Here is a 15,582-nt window from a genome sequence, read left to right as displayed (position 1 = left end):
CCAATATTTTGAAAATACACACAACATATGCTGTGAAAATCCAAATATAACAAGACTAAGTTGGCATATTGAAAGTGGAAGATTTTGACAGAACAAGGGAAACATTTGTAAAAGTCTTTTGAGTTTCACTCCTCCTTACCATGTTCATCCATTCATTTACAGCCAAAATCTAGTTTTAAACAACTACTGCAGGCAAACATATCTTGCTTGGAATTTAATGTTGTGTCAGTGGCCATAAGTTCCGTAAGTTATAACACTCTGGCATGCACACTCTTGAAAATCGTAAGGATTTTGCGTTAAGCTCAAAACTCACACGTTTCTTATATGGGTATCTAGCTAGTCGATGCCATATTCTGCCCAAGGCTAGCAAAAACCGGTGGATAGAATCATACTGGCAAGTGGTTGATATAACCACGAGATATGCAAATGGATGAACAGATTTTTGTATGAAGAAACAGAAACCTGGCACATGACATTTGGTTGTTGGGCAGGTTAAATTGATGAATTTTCTCCTATCATTACACGTAAAATGCAACCAGGAAAACTACAACCTCAAATACCACGAGAAGTCACAACAGAAGCATGAAGGGAAGCCCAAACTACTGACAGTGTAAGGTACATACCATTACTGCGATCCACACCATCCCAATGACGACCCGGCTTTATGCCATAACGGTTTGGAGGAGGATCCACTCCACACGTTTCAGCCAGCTGTGACTAGGTATATTCTGTGGAACTATGAAGCCAGATTCTTTCATGTTTTCATCATCTCCCAAGTCTTCTATAAGAAATCCTGGATCTTTCCTCTGCCATGCATTAGCACAAATATCAGCCATTATCCAGAAGAAATGAACAAAGTGTTTGACAGGTTCAACCAAGACACTCCAATCAAAAGCTGCATTACTGGTTACTGCAGTTACCTTGACAAGATGGGCCATAGGATCACCCCATCGGATTCTGTTTTTTAGCATAGAGTCAAGCTCAGGGTCATCCCTAGAAGGAGAACAAGCTCAACGTCAAATACATGCAAGATAAGTTTGGACAGAAACACACCTAATTACACAAAGAATTGAGAAAAACACAAGTGGCACCATCTGCTGAGTACCTTGTTCGAGCAAATGGTTTACTCTTCTCCACTTCAAGCTCTTTTATTCTAGCCTTAGCTTCTCGCTTCTGCACCAATCCTTTACCCCATTCTATATGTATTTCCTGCCAATAAGTACAACAACGTTCATTGAAAGCTAAAAGCGGGAACTTGCTTTTGATTAGACATAGTTACAACTAGTATGGGAGAGGACAAATTTGTCATAACACCAGCAAGAAGCTTCGAGTCTGTTCTAACTATAACACTTATATGTACTAGGTTCAGTAGGTGTACAAATATGTTGATTAATATGTAATTGGATATCCTATTGTACATAGGTTCTCTCATATTAAAGCTTACTTAATACTCGTGCTCATAAAAATTGCACTTCGCAGTAGGGGTGGAAGGAAAGATAAGTTTCTTGACAGGATTCACTTTCTCAGGGAAAAAAAGCAAGTCAGAAATATGTCCTACCTAACACAATATCAAGGCTCAAGACAGATAACTAGTGGAAATTGTGGTCCCTAATCTATACACTATGGTAGAATCACATTGGAAATTCCATGCACCATAGAATACTTCAGAAGATAGGACACAGACGACTAGAATAGAGATTCAAGAAGAACAGCTATCTACCTTCGGCTTCTCAGATTCCTTGCCCTGCGCATCTCTTCTTCACTTATCCGCTTCCCTGGAAAACATCACGATGTTAGCGCAAGAAACTAGCACGGCTATAAACAGACAATAAAACACTAGTAGAAAAACGACTTTCCATCCGCCCCCTTTTGTCCCGGTTTAAAGTTGACCCGGGACAAAAGGTTCACCAACCGGGACTAAAACTCGGTCACTGATGGGGGGCTCACCAACCGGGACCTTTTATCCCGGTTGCAAAGGCTAGTGGGAAAAAAAGACTCTGAGAGGCATTTTATCCCGGTTTGAAACACCAACCGGGATAAAAGATCCCCCCTTTTATCCCGGTTGGTAACACCAACCGAGATAAAAGGGTCAAGAGCCTTTTATCCCGGTTTGTAATACCAACCGGGATAAAAGGGGGTCATTTATCCCGGTTGGTGTTTCAAACCGGGATAAAAGGGTCCCCCAACGAGGTCACTGGAAGGTGGCTGGAAGGGGATTAAATCCTCGAACCCTTTTATCCCGGTTGGAAACACCAACGGGGATAAAAGGGGGTCTTTTATCCCGGTTGGTGTTTCCAACCGGGATAAAAGGGTCCCCCATGAGTTAATACAAAAGGATAGTATCCCCTACATAGTCAGATGTGGTGTGTAGGTGGGATGGCAAGGAAGCTACGCGCGAGGCTGGAGGTTGTGGGTTCGAATCCCACGAACCGCGCACGCGCATATTTCGCGTGAAAAATCGCGTGACTTGTGACTTGCGGCGTGCGTCCTGTTGGTTTATCCCGGATGCATTTTCGGGATCTTTGCACCCTACCAACCGGGACTAAAGCCCAATTCTCTACTAGTGAAATAACCAAAACAAGCTGCGCATACTGCATACTCCGTACCTTCCTTATCTCGGAATACATTCCAGCCTTTGCCCCTTTCCCAACCAGTGAGGGATCCTACGCTGCAAACCTAATAAAAAAATAATAAACAAATATATTACAAATCTTAACCAATAGGCAAGCATCTCAATTCTTAGATGTGAGTCACCACTTTTTTTTTTTGATAAAGATGTGAGTCACCACTTACTTGAGCATCTCATCCTCCTTAATCTTTCTGATGTCCTCTTGAACTTCCTCTGCTGTCATCAGTCCAGCTTTCGTCGTCTGTTTTGGGGCTCCTTCCTTTTTACCCTTCCTTGGGGGAGAAAGATCTCTCTCCTTACGAGGAGGAGATAAATCATCTGATGCAAATTTGCGACCCTGGTGCTTCCTCCTTCGTGGTGGTGATAAATCTTTTAGCACCTCCGAGTCATGCCGTGTCGGTCGCCGAGGTGGGGATGTGCCTTTGGGCTCCTCCGAGTCATGCCTCATGCGCCTCCGTGGTGGCGGCATGTCCTGGGGCTCCTCCGAATCATGTCTACGCCTCCATGGCAGCAAGAGGTCTAGAGGATCCTCCGAATCATGTCTCGCACGCCTCCTTGGCAACTCGAGGTCCTGGGGCTCCTCGGAGTCACTGCGAGCCCGTCTCCTCGGAGGTCAAGACTAGAAATTCTAGCGCGGCGCTGGCGCGCCCTCCATAGGATTAGACCAGCGTGATATATCTATACTTAATATTAAAGTGCGGTTATTTCTTCCATCCATCATGTTCATTTTGCAAAAAAGTTCCTCAATTTTTTCGTAATCAACCCGCAGTCCTTAGAATATGTCTTGACAATTTTAAAAAAAGTCCCTCCATGTTCTATCCACCCACCCTACCCGTGCGCTTCTCCTCCAATCCACCGCTGGCCCTCCCTCCGCTATCCGTGCCCTCCTCCTCCAGTCCGCTGCCGGCCCCCTAGCCATCCACCGGCAAACTATCAGCCCTCGTAGGCAAACTATCGAGCACATGGTGTGCATGTCCTATGAGCATGTTATTTAAGTGATTTCATCTTAAACTTCATGCTATTCACCTCAAATCAACAAACACATCCATACCATTCTTCTTCTCATTTATCATGCTTAGTAGACATACATTTTAAGCCCCTACTTGCTTGAGACGAACAGATAGACAAGTGCTCAGGTATGACAAAAATATTAACCCTGCGTGTTGAAATAATCTGCCAATGTAATCAGGAGCGAAACTGGAACCAATGCACATCCTTACTCATCATGCATTCAACCCCATTCATAAAATAAGTGAAATGAAGCAAAAAGGGGATGAGCACGGGAACAGTTACCTGTGAGCTCACTATGACCGGATAAGGACAGAAGAGGAGGCTGTTGTGCCAGGGATGTTGCTGCTGTGCTGATGATTCATTCATTGTCTCTGTTGATTCATTCATTGTCTCTGTTGATGATTCAACGCTATCTGCTGATTCATTCATTCATTGTCTCTTTTGAGGAATCAACGCTATCTGTTGATTCATTCATTGTCTCTTTTGAGGAACGCTATCTGCTGATGATTCATTCATTGTCTCTGTTTCTGTGGCCATGCAATGAATTATTACGTGCAGTAACTCACTGTGACGAGCTGGTTAATCAACCGGCCGTGTAGCTTAGGGTCTGTTTGGATACAAGCTCGTAAAGTTTAGTATCTGTCACATCGAATGTTTGGATACTAATTAGGAGTATTAAATATAGTCTAATTACAAAACTAATTACACAGATGGAGTCTAATTCGCGAGACGAATCTATTAAGCCTAATTAGTCCATGATTTGACAATGTGGTGCTACAGTAACCATTTGCTAATGATGGATTAATTAGGCTTAATAGATTCGTCTCGCGAATTAGACTAAGGATGTGCATATCTTTATCTAAGGAAAACACAGCACATGATCTTGGCATATCTTTATCTAAGGAAAGCATCTTGACATATGACTAACAGGCCGGTTGAAGAACAAAATACTTCCAGCGCGCCAAGGCCGGTTGAGAGCTGATCGAGGCACCAGGATTCTTCTCTTTTCGGATGGAATCGGAAGGAGAAGCGGCACGAATTGCTAACTGCAGAGAGTGAAGGGCAATTTCTTCAGGTTTGTTGTTGGCCGGCCAGAGAGTAGTTACTCTTTACCGGGTCGGAGCAAGCTAGCAGTAGTTGCAATCGGCCTTTGGACGGCTCGGCCCGGTCCAGATGGGAAGGATAGCAGATGGGTGGTGGCCGCCGCCGTTGATCCTCCACCATGCGGCGAATACTATTCATCGCATGCGATGATAGTCCGTTTGTCGGCTGAAGGCGTACGCATAGTAGCAAGTCGGCCTAGCCCTTGTTTACTTGGGGAATTTGGGAGGTGCCAAATTACTGTAGCAACACTGTAGCGTTTTGTTTGTATTTGTGAATTATTGTCCAAACATTGACTAATTAGGCTCAAAAGATTCATCTCGCAAAGTACAACAAAACTGTGCAATTAGTTTTTAATTTCATCTACATTTAGTACTCCATACATGTACCGCAAGTTTGATGTGATGGGGAATCTTCTTTTTGCATAGTGCCAAAGTTAGGAGTTTGGAGGTAAGAGAACAAGGCCTAGTAATATTTCCCGGTGTGTCAGCGTAGCCTATGGTCCACGATCCTGCATGCACAGCTTGGATGAGGACGGAGACGTGCGTGTTGAGGTGTGCTATGTCATCAACAACCACATGCAAGCAATTCTCTCTCCTTGGACTACCCACTGTTGTTGCATGCATGTGTAAAACAACTTTTCATGGATAACTGGTCGACTGCAGCGCGTGCGATCTGCTGGTCGGGCTGCTGCGAACGCACTTTTCTTGAGGGGACAGGTGCTGATTTTTCACCTTAAGTGATATGATGGCCCCTCGATGGCTCGATGACTCCACGCCGTCATGCGCCACCACCGCAGATGATGGAGTGAAGCAGCTTTTCATACCCTGCTGCGCCCGACGGATCCGACCAATCGACAGGGTATTCAACATTTCAACTCAGATTCGATGGATTGATTCTACTTTGCTTTGCTGGAGTGCCTATTCCTGATGTCGATGGATTGATTCTACTTTGTTGGAGTGCCTATTCCTGATGTCGATATATCCTCACAAACTTTATATAAGGGATCAAAGTTAGGATTCGTTTGGCAGGATTGTGGTTGTGCTCCAGCTGTAGCTCCTCTAGTGGAACAGCTTCTCTAGTGGAGCTGAAGGTATTCTGAAAAGTGTTTGACAAAACAGTTTCTCCTATATTTCTAGAAATGGATACAAGATGTCAAATGTCATATATGCTCTTGACTGTGTGGATGGTTTGAATAAATGAGTTGAATGTTAAACGTTAGTTTATAATTTGAATTCATTAAAATTTTTAAAAAATCAAATAGATTACTTAATAAAGTATAAATTAAATTAATATTTGTTCTCATTTCTTTATTTTGTCCTTTTCTCCTCTTTCTATTTTCTCTTTTTATCACCATTTTTCTCTTCAATACTTATCCATTCTTCTACTGCTTCCTTGCCTTATCCACACGACCACACACGCCATCCTACTTCATAGTTCAATCAACACGCCAACGCGAGACAGTTCTCCTCTGCCCCTGCCCCCTGCTGCATCCCTTCTTCCGTCCCTGCTCCTGCAGCCACGCGAGGCGCTGCTTGCTTGTTCCCCGCTGCTGCACCCCCATCCACGCGAACATTAAATTAGCTGTCACGCGAGGGTGAGGCTGGGCCGCCGTGCTAGGCGCTCGCGACCACGTCAGGCTGCGAGGCTGCGCCGGCGCTTGCCGGGGCTGGGGGCTGCACCCAGGCCAGCCGGCGGTTCTCCTCCAGCTGCACGCCGCCATGGTGATGGTAAGAAAGGGGACGGTGAGCATGGAATGCGCGTGGCATTTTTGCTGTAAATAAATTATGCGAACTCGAGGGTAAATCAATATTGTTTCACGCTGGTTTGATGCTGGGCAAGCTGCGGGGTCCACCGAGGTTCATTTGCGCGACCGGCTCCGCGAGGGCTTCGACCTCGAAGCTGTTTTGTTTATTGGCGTTTGGCAGGGCTCCTGCAGAAGCCATTGCCAAACATGATGCTCGAGGCCTCACAGCCTCCGTAGCGCTGCTGTTCTGAGAGGACCCAACTGTTTGGGAATGGGTTTAGGGTCCATCCTAGCTGTGATCCTTTGTGATCCATATTATTATTTGGCCCTAGGCTTTAATTATATGAGTGCTTTATTTGGCTCGTTGCAGCTTCATGAGTACTACTTCGCGTTGAGGAACATTGATCATATTAGTGATGCAAATGCCACATTGATGTTATTGTCCAACCGCACTAAGGACTTGTGGAAGAGCCCTAAGGGCACAGTGATCCGAATTGAGTTACTCGTAGTAGTGGTTGTCTTCCTGCAGTTATTCCTTGTCGCCTGCGGGTCCCGTCGATGTCGAACCAGAAACTTCTTCATCCAGAAAGGTGTATTCGGTGCATACACCTTGTCCTCCTCCCTGGTATCCTACACATTAGGTTCAATGCAGTCTTCGGCTATAAAGAGCGGCATGTACTCATTGTGGGCAGTATTCATGTCCATCCTCTTTGGTTGTGCTGACTCTATCACAGCTTATAGTCTCACCGACAACAGCCAGGTCATGAGACAATTTTTCTAGTCTCTTCTCGGGTACGCATACGTGTGCATGATTGCGAGAACTACACTGGATGGCGGGTCATTTTTCAGAGTGTTCCCGTTTTGTTATCTGGTGTCCGTCTCTTCCATGTATTTTATACAAAGATTAGCTGCATGTCGAATGGCAAGCAAATCATGGTTCTTAAATAAAATGGTTGCTGACTACATGTATCAGGAGCACACCATGAGCAGAGAAGCTTACGATCCAGCCACCATGACAGGTTACCATTACCTCGTGGAGTGCAGGCTGTACAACACATATATTGGTCGTGCGTATATTGGTGATGGAAAGTACGTAACACATTTTAGAAGTGACGCTTCTGATCTAAGCCCTAGACAAGGTGTGGCGAAACGACGATCTAAGCCCTGATCTCAAGGATGCATGCCTTTCCTTCTCCCTTTTCCATATGTTACATAGACGTTTCTTCGGGTTTGAGTGCGGTGAATCATCGCAGCTCAAGACATGTGATCTTGTCTTCAAGGGGCTTCTCGCCAAGAAGAAGAAGGAGAATGACGATGGAGGGGCCAGCGCCGCAATCAACTATGACTGGATTTTCAATGTGATTGAGATTGAGCTGGCTTTTATGTATGACTTCTTCTTCACCAAGTATGCTGCCATTTATTATGGAAGTTTTATGATGCGATATGTGCTGCCACTTGTCTTAAGGACCTTAACGGTTGTAACAGCCTTCCAGACGGCTCGAGGCCTGCTGCGGCCGCCTCCTAATAAAGGGATGGAGGGTTCTGTCATCGTGTACACCACAGCAGCTGATATTGATCTCACCGTAGCTATACTTGTGTGCATCTCTTTCCTTCAAGTGGTGCAGGTGATGTACTACTGGACGACCATTTGGGGCAGGGTATCTTTTGCTTTCCAGCGCATCAAAAGGAAAGGCTGCTTGGGGCTTAAAGATTTTCTTGTCAAAATTGGTCTGTGGGTGTCATCCTGCCGCTGGCACCACCACGAGCAAAAGCTCGGGCAGTATTCGTTGCTTGAATCACTGAGCAACTTCTCTAGTCAATCCAAGCTTACCAAGTTCCTGGTCATTCTCCAGAATGCATTTCTATTTTGGCTTTCAGTGATGGAAGGTTTTGTCCTACAAGGCCGAGTCATACCAAATCACGTACGGAGCGTCGTCCGGAAGCCTGGTGAACCTGCAGAGTTGCTTGCAGCAGTAAAGAAGGCACTTGTCCAGTCCCTTGAACGCACCCATCGCCATGGTAATAAGCTGACAAACGGGGCGTTATCACTGTCGTCCAGCGGGGCATATGAGCTATTGTGGGCTTGCAGCCTCGAGCTTCGCCAAGGCCTCGAGCTCGGCTCGGTGTCCTTGCAGCAGAAGGAGAACCAGGTGTGTGTTATTCTGACCTGGCACATCGCAACATGCTACTGCGACAGGGAATTTTCAGCATCAGGTAGTGCCATCACCAATGAGCATTATGAGGTCGCCACAAGACTGTCCAAATACTGTGCATACTTGGTGGCTTTTGCACCAAAGCTTCTCCCGGGTCACCACTACGATACATCGCTTGCTTTTACGGGGGTTGCAGAAGAAGCATTGAGGGATGCTGGGGATGAGGAGACGATTTACCGCAAGGGCCTAAGGCTGGGGGAGCAGCTCAAGAATATGCAGGCTGACCATTGCTGGGAGGTGCTGGCGGGATTCTGGGCGGAGATGCTGCTCTACCTCGCGCCATCAGACAATGTGAAGGAGCACGTCGAGTGCCTGGCAAAAGGAGGGGAGTTCATAACACACCTGTGGACGTTGCTCACCCACGCTGGCATCCTGGACAGGGGTCAAAGCGACGTCGCCGACATAGAAAATAATGGAGGAAATCAACCAGCATCGCGTCCAACGTAAGTCTCTCTCTCTCTCTCTCTCTCTCTCTCTCTCTCTCTCTCTCTCTCTCTCTCTCTCTCTCTCTCTCTCTCTCAGCATATGTTCCAAATAGAGCAAGCTAGGTTAATGCTTGCGGCTCCTTGGCATCCTTATCGCCTCCTTGGCATCCCCTGAAATGTTTTTCCCTTTCGGTTGGATGCTTCAGTTGGTGGATATCAACAGTAATTCGTTGGTTCCTGCATCTATCATGTGTAATGGCCTACATGCCTGATCTGGCCGACCAACCCACCAGTGAAATTTGCCCTTAGTAGCTTTCCTTTCTCCGGTTCTTCTCCCGAAAGGGAAAGAATTCCTGGTGTCTCAGTTCTCCAGAATTGCCCCACCAGACCAAAGCCATCCAAGAAGACCTAGCTTGTTGGTTCTACTGTTTCGGTAGTTCAGAGGGTTGATTCCCATGTAGGCAAAAACAAGAATTCTTGTTCATCACGAGAGTAAAAAGAATAATTGAGGCATCCGGGTAAAAAGAAGCACGCATGAGAGCTGTTTATCATTCATCAAGCAGAGAACAAATGATACAAAGTGCGGCAATACACACGGTCAGGGGTATTTTGTCTCAAACAAGTTGACGAATACATGAAAAGAACCAATAATGATATATAGTACAGCCGCAAGCATTGACCAAAGTACATGAGAAACTCCAATAGAGCAAGCTAGGTTAATCATATGCCTACTGTTCTTTTGTGCATATTTTTGTGCTTTTTTTTGGGTTGGTATGGCATCAGAATGGGCGCAGATCAGACTTGTAAATTATTTCTTTTGCTAGAATGGCATCTAGAACTTTAGGCTTTGCGTGTAGAACATACTGATTCCACAACGATGAACATACTGAAACTGGAACGGTCTGTTACCTTTGCGTGTAGCTAGAGTAGTGGTTGAAGCGCGCAGGAGGCGAGTGCGGTGTGAATCTCCATCTCGACGGAATCTGCTCTCGTTGCCGGTGCCAAGCCCGCCGGATCTGACGGCGTCCCATCATTTTCTGATGCAGGCAGGGTTCCTTCTTCCTTGGCCAGTTGCGAGCAGGAAAAATTGCAGCTTTATTTGCTCGATAGCCGCCTGCTTAATTATTGGATGGCCATTTGCACATGGCTTGGTGGTGGTGGTTCTCGATAGATCCGCCCGATTCGATGGTGATGCTCAAGCTGGTTATTAGGATGGATGCATTCTTCCGCTCTTGCAGACATCGCTGGTTGCTGACTTGCCGCTGCCCGGATCCCGTGCTTGCACACGGTGCAGTGTTGGAGACGACTGGCAGCCGGCACCCGCCAGTGTTACCACGACGAGTGTTCCTGCTTTCTCTCTTTTCCAAAGAAAAGAGGCCAAAGTGGATCTGAAAGAGATTTTCATGTTCACTGCAATCTACTGCTAATTTTTTAGTTAGTGAACCAACATCTATCAGCTCCAGATATTTAATTATATAAGGTCTTCTGTCATGTAGTCGTTATGGAATTGTCGTAATAATCTTGTTTTTCAGCAGCAGGGGTATTCGAGCAACATGAAAGTATGGCGCAAAATGTGGAAGGAACTCCCAGTGCAAGCACGGCTCCAAGTGCGATCAAACAGATTAAATAAAGTGAGTGATGTTGCAATATGCCGATTGCTGAAATTGATATCTGTGACAGCCTACCAGCTGACAGCAAGCATTTCCTACGATTGGAATGGATCCGATTCCATCCACGCCGGAAGAGCTGATGTTGTTATCATTGTACTGATACTAGCATGCATTGCTTTGCTCGAGTTTCTCCAAGTGTTGCTATATTGGAGCACCATTTGGGGCAGAATATACTTTGTTTGCCATTATGTTCGGGAACAAGCAGTGAATTCAAGGGGAAGCATCTGCACGAAACATTTTTTAAAATCTGTAGATTCAGGAAGATAATTCTTACTAAGATTATCGGTGCATCCACCTCAAGGTCAAGGAAATGCTACTACAAAAATAAGCTTGGGCAGTACTCCTTTTGCTTGAATCAGTGAGCAACAAGTACAATCACCTTCCTTGTAGGTTAAGGTTTAGTAGGTTTATGAAACGAAATTGCGGCCTTCTATTGGCTCCAGACTTTGAGCACCTTTGTACCAGCAACAAAGACATTATTCATGCAAGATATATCCGCAAGGGGCATGGGAAACCTGCAGCTGTCAAGTTACCTGCAGAGGTCAAAAATGCACTTGTCCATTCCCTCCAACGTACCCAGGGTGTTCTAGAAAATGGAGAATTGTCACTAGTGTACAATCGAGTACATGACCTCTTATGGGCTTGCAAGCACAATATGCTGTCAGACTCGGGAATCAGCTGCTACCAGGGTAAGGAGAATCAGACGCACATCATTTTGACTTGGCACATTGCAACATCTTATTGCGAGATGGCAACATTGAAATGTCTTTCTCCTAGAGCTGGGGGAGAACTCAAGTTACATCTTGACTTGCCACGATACTATCCAAGTACTGTGCATACCTGGTGGTATCAGCACCAAAGTTGCTTCCTGGGCACCACTATGATACAAGCCTTGTGTTTGACGCAGTAGCAGTGGAAGCAGCGCGGTTTCTGCGAAAAGCGGAAGACAAGCATGAGGCCATGAAATGTTTGCCTGAATCGACAGGGACGTCCATCTTTCGGAAGGGCGTGAAACTGGGGAGGCAACTCGAGGAGATGGAGGATGACAAGCGTTGGAAGGTGCTCGCGGATTTTTGGGCGGAGATGTTGCTCTACGTTACTCCATCAGATAATGTGAAGGAACATATCGAATTCCTGGCAAATGGAGGGGAATTTCTCACACATTTGTGGGCGTTGCTCACCCACGCTGGCATTCTAGACAGGGATCAAAGGAATGTATTGGACATAGAAAATGCAGAGACGTCTGGCCAGCCTAGCTTCTCCTGGACAGGGATCACCATACAGCAGCCCATGTACAACCCGGGCTACCCCGGCCACCTATGCCGCAAATCAATCGGCAACTAGTAAGTGTTTCCCCTTTAGCTTTTCCAAAGAGGCTGAAGTGAATTTGCAAGTAATTTTCATGTTCCCTAAATCTACTGCTAATTTTTTAGTTAGTAACTGAAACCATCATTTTCTTTCCTTTCAACAGCAGGGATGATGGTCCAACAACAGGCAAACTCGGTGCAAAATGTGGAAGGAATTCCCAATGCAAAAGCACTGCTCCAAGGGTGATTGAATAGTAGCAGGTGCAGTCATAAGTTGTGTTATATTTTGCCACATATATATCACAACTGAACCCATTTACTCTGGAAAACTTGCAGATTCTGGGAAAGATCTGCTACCTTGATCCAATAAAACATTCAGAAAACCCTGATAACTTCTTCCTTCTTCGGCCTTTTAATTGTTCAAGACAGTTGTTATCCTGGTGTGATTTAGTAGACCTTAAGTCAGTAGTGACTTTTCATTACTCAAGTGTGTGCTTGGAAGGATGCTCAAGTGTGCGCAAGTACGTACTTTGGTCAGTGCTTGCTGCTGTACCACCGTTGCTTCTTTTCATGTCTGTTTCAGTTTAGTTTCGGACAGATTGAAATACCCTTTATCTCTTTGGTAAAGAAATTGCCCTTCACTCTCTGCAGTTAGCAATTCATGCCGGTTCTCCTTCCGATTCCATCCGAAAAGAGAAGAATTCCTGGTGCCTCGATCAGCTCTCAAGATAATTGCACCGCCATCCACCAACACCTTGTTGGTTGTTCTAGTGTTTGTAGTAGTTCAATTCAGAGTGTTGATGATCATTCTCGCGTCACTGACGCAAATCAGTGCAAGCAGCAAGATGGGAATAATCCAGCATATATTCCAGCTCCCTGTCTGATCTGCAGCCGATAGCTGCTGTCTCCAAACACGGCTAAGGCCTTTCAATTTTTCAGTAGAGTCTTCAGAATATTATCTACAGTTTTGTCTTCAACCAAGTAAAATGTTTACCAAGTAGGCAAATTAGAAGGAAAAAAAATCATCCGGGTATGCTCTTTTTTAAAAAGAAACACATAAGCGAGTTGTGAGAAAAGGGGCTCCATCACTTGCGACCGCGTAAGCGCGTTGGTTGTTGGCGACCGCGTAAGCGCGTTGGTTGTTGGGAAAGGCGTGTTCACCTGATAATTAATTAACGCGCGGGGCTCGTGGGTGGGAAAAGCTTCCCGCAAGTGTATGGTATTTGTGCTAGTGAAGAAGAAAATTAAAAGACTTAGGATAAAAATAAAAATATTTACGGTAAGATTGTACAGGAGGAATAGATAAGCGCCCCTAGCGACTCCATCATTTGTATGAAAATCATAAAGAAAAAAATTAGGGCTTGGTCTCGGGAGTCGGGAGGTGCAGTCGGGAGGTGCAGTTTGGCACAGGGATCTTGCTTAAGTTGCTGGGCATGAAGTGGGTGTGGGACCACCATTTCACTATCAATATTTACGTACCACGTAGCTAGTATTTTGTTGGTTTCGTACAAAGCTGCTGCTTTATGCCTGTACGAGTTACGTGATATGTTGGGTGGAATGATGGCCAGCTGGTATATATGTTCGCGCTGCTTTGAGGGGAAATAGCCGCGTGCTGAGGATCGGAAGCGACCCAGAAGGTCACACGGTTCGCTTCAGCTTATTCAGCCGGCTTATCAGCTACCAAACAGTATTTTCCTTTCATAAGAAATCAGCCGTTTCAGCTTTTCAGTCGGTTTATACAGTATTTTCCTTTCATAAGAAATCAGCCGTTTCAGCTTTTCAGTCGGCTTATAAGCTGAAGCGAACATGTAGTCATTGATGGATGCGTGTATCCTGGTTAAATAAACTAGACCACCAACCAACCCGTGCTCCCGCATGTACTAATGTTTTTAGAAGCTATTATATTTAAAAATTATTTAGAAATTAAACTCCTAGCTAATCATCAAAATTGTTTACCTACTACTCTCTTATTTTTTGAATACTTCAACATAATACTTATATTGATATGTACCTATCTTTATCTATCTTTATCTAGTTGTGATTGATATTTAATTAATAATTACTCTATGCACTTTTTCATCTATATTCATACGTTTTCTATTTTGTATCGCACCTCCAATCCTCCATACATTATGTTTAGCATATATATACAAATCAATGTTTTTCACCGATTCCTTACATACATGTATAAATGGTCTAAATGGTGGGACTCATCATGTGTATATAATTTAACTTTTGAATAGGCACCGCTCCTGCCAATTTTTTTGAAAAAAAATATACTTTAACTTAGTATTTTTATATTAATAATAACATAAATAGGTAATTTAGAATCATATATTAATTTACTTTTTGACGTATGATGCACATGAAGATAATTATATTAAGGTTATTTTTAATAACGACGTACGTGGGTAATAATTATAAAATTTTAGAATGATATTTTAAGTTATGCTTTATAATGATATGTATTAGTAAATTGGATGAAGATTATAGGGTTACTTTAGATTATTTTTATAATAGTTGAGCTCGGTAATTTAGATATTGGTTTAGAGCTTATTTTTTAATATTTTCACAATGATAGTGGTGGGTAAGTTTTTAGAAAATATAATAGATCAATGGCTATGATTATTGGAGTTTACAGGATTGGTGTTGATATTTTTATTTTTTATGAGAATTTGTCTCTTTCTTCTAGCTTGTCTGGTGGGAACTAATGCGGAGACTACATTGCTACAAAACTATTACCATAAGCTACCTCTCGTTTGTTAAATATTCGAACACAATACTTATATAGATATATACTTGATATATTTATCCAATTGTGATAGATTTTAGTTAGTAGTTACTCAAAAATATTTTCATCCACATTTATAATCTTTACCTTTTCACTTTGCATCACAGGTATGCGCTTGAATTTGTTTAATGAACCCTAAGTTTGAGATACAATTTTAACATAGAAATCTATATTCACATCACTTTATATCTTTATAAATGGTGACACACATCATGCGTATAGACCTTAATTATTATATCGTATACCAATAGTGCAAGATATAGATGATTTAGAATCATATATTGTTGTATATTTTTAATTAAGGTTATTTGATTCAAACGTAGAGTTACCTCATGTTATTTTTAATAATGGCATATGTGGATAATATAGATGCAAATTTAAGAGGTCACTTTAAGTTTTTTAAGTAATAGTGGTGGGTTGCAAATTAGGGGGTTATTTTAAATATTGTTTATAATAGCATAAGTGTGTAATTTTGATGAAGATTAGGAGGTTACTTTAGTTTATTTTATATAATGGCATAGGTAATTTATATATAGATTTAGGAGGTTACTTTAGGCTATTTTCATAATGGTACTGGTGGGTAATTTTTTAGAAAACATAATAGGTCTAATGGATATGATTATTTGAATCTGTCGATTGATGGCCGGATGTTTTGCTTTTTTGTGAGAATTTCTAGGATTTCTCTCTT

General features: G+C 43.6%; 1 protein-coding gene and 1 pseudogene across 4 annotated transcripts; one reads left to right on the top strand and one right to left on the bottom strand.

The window, feature by feature from the left end:
• Positions 1-387: 387 nt before the first annotated feature.
• LOC117842541 (uncharacterized) lies at positions 388-3,098 on the bottom strand (annotated as a pseudogene).
• A 3,050-nt stretch (positions 3,099-6,148) lies between these two features.
• On the top strand, positions 6,149-11,091 carry LOC117844665 (uncharacterized). Of its 4 annotated transcripts, XM_034725411.2 has the most exons (3): positions 6,149-6,471; positions 7,462-9,144; positions 10,173-11,091. In XM_034725411.2, exons 2-3 carry the CDS (start codon positions 7,694-7,696, stop codon positions 10,234-10,236), a joined length of 1,515 nt encoding a protein of 504 aa, XP_034581302.1. In that variant the 5' UTR covers positions 6,149-6,471; positions 7,462-7,693; the 3' UTR covers positions 10,237-11,091. The 4 variants fall into 4 exon arrangements, with proteins under 4 accessions (XP_034581302.1, XP_034581305.1, XP_034581304.1 ...); XM_034725414.2 differs by having other exon boundaries at positions 6,151-9,144; positions 10,662-11,091; XM_034725413.2 differs by having other exon boundaries at positions 6,151-9,144; positions 10,659-11,091.
• The last annotated feature ends 4,491 nt before the right edge of the window (positions 11,092-15,582 follow it).

Source organism: Setaria viridis, chromosome 2, assembly GCF_005286985.2.
Source record: "Setaria viridis chromosome 2, Setaria_viridis_v4.0, whole genome shotgun sequence".
Taxonomy (NCBI): domain Eukaryota; kingdom Viridiplantae; phylum Streptophyta; class Magnoliopsida; order Poales; family Poaceae; genus Setaria; species Setaria viridis.
Note: the sequence above shows the minus strand (reverse complement) of the source record. Positions and strands in the feature narration are given on the sequence as shown.

Coding starts and splice junctions, on each gene's coding strand:
- LOC117844665 (XM_034725411.2), top strand. CDS start 7,694: ATGTTACATAGACGTTTCTTCGGGTTTGAGTGCGGTGAATCATCGCAG. Junction 9,145..10,172: donor CAACCAGCATCGCGTCCAAC/GTAAGTCTCTCT, acceptor TTTCTGATGCAG/GCAGGGTTCCTTCTTCCTTG.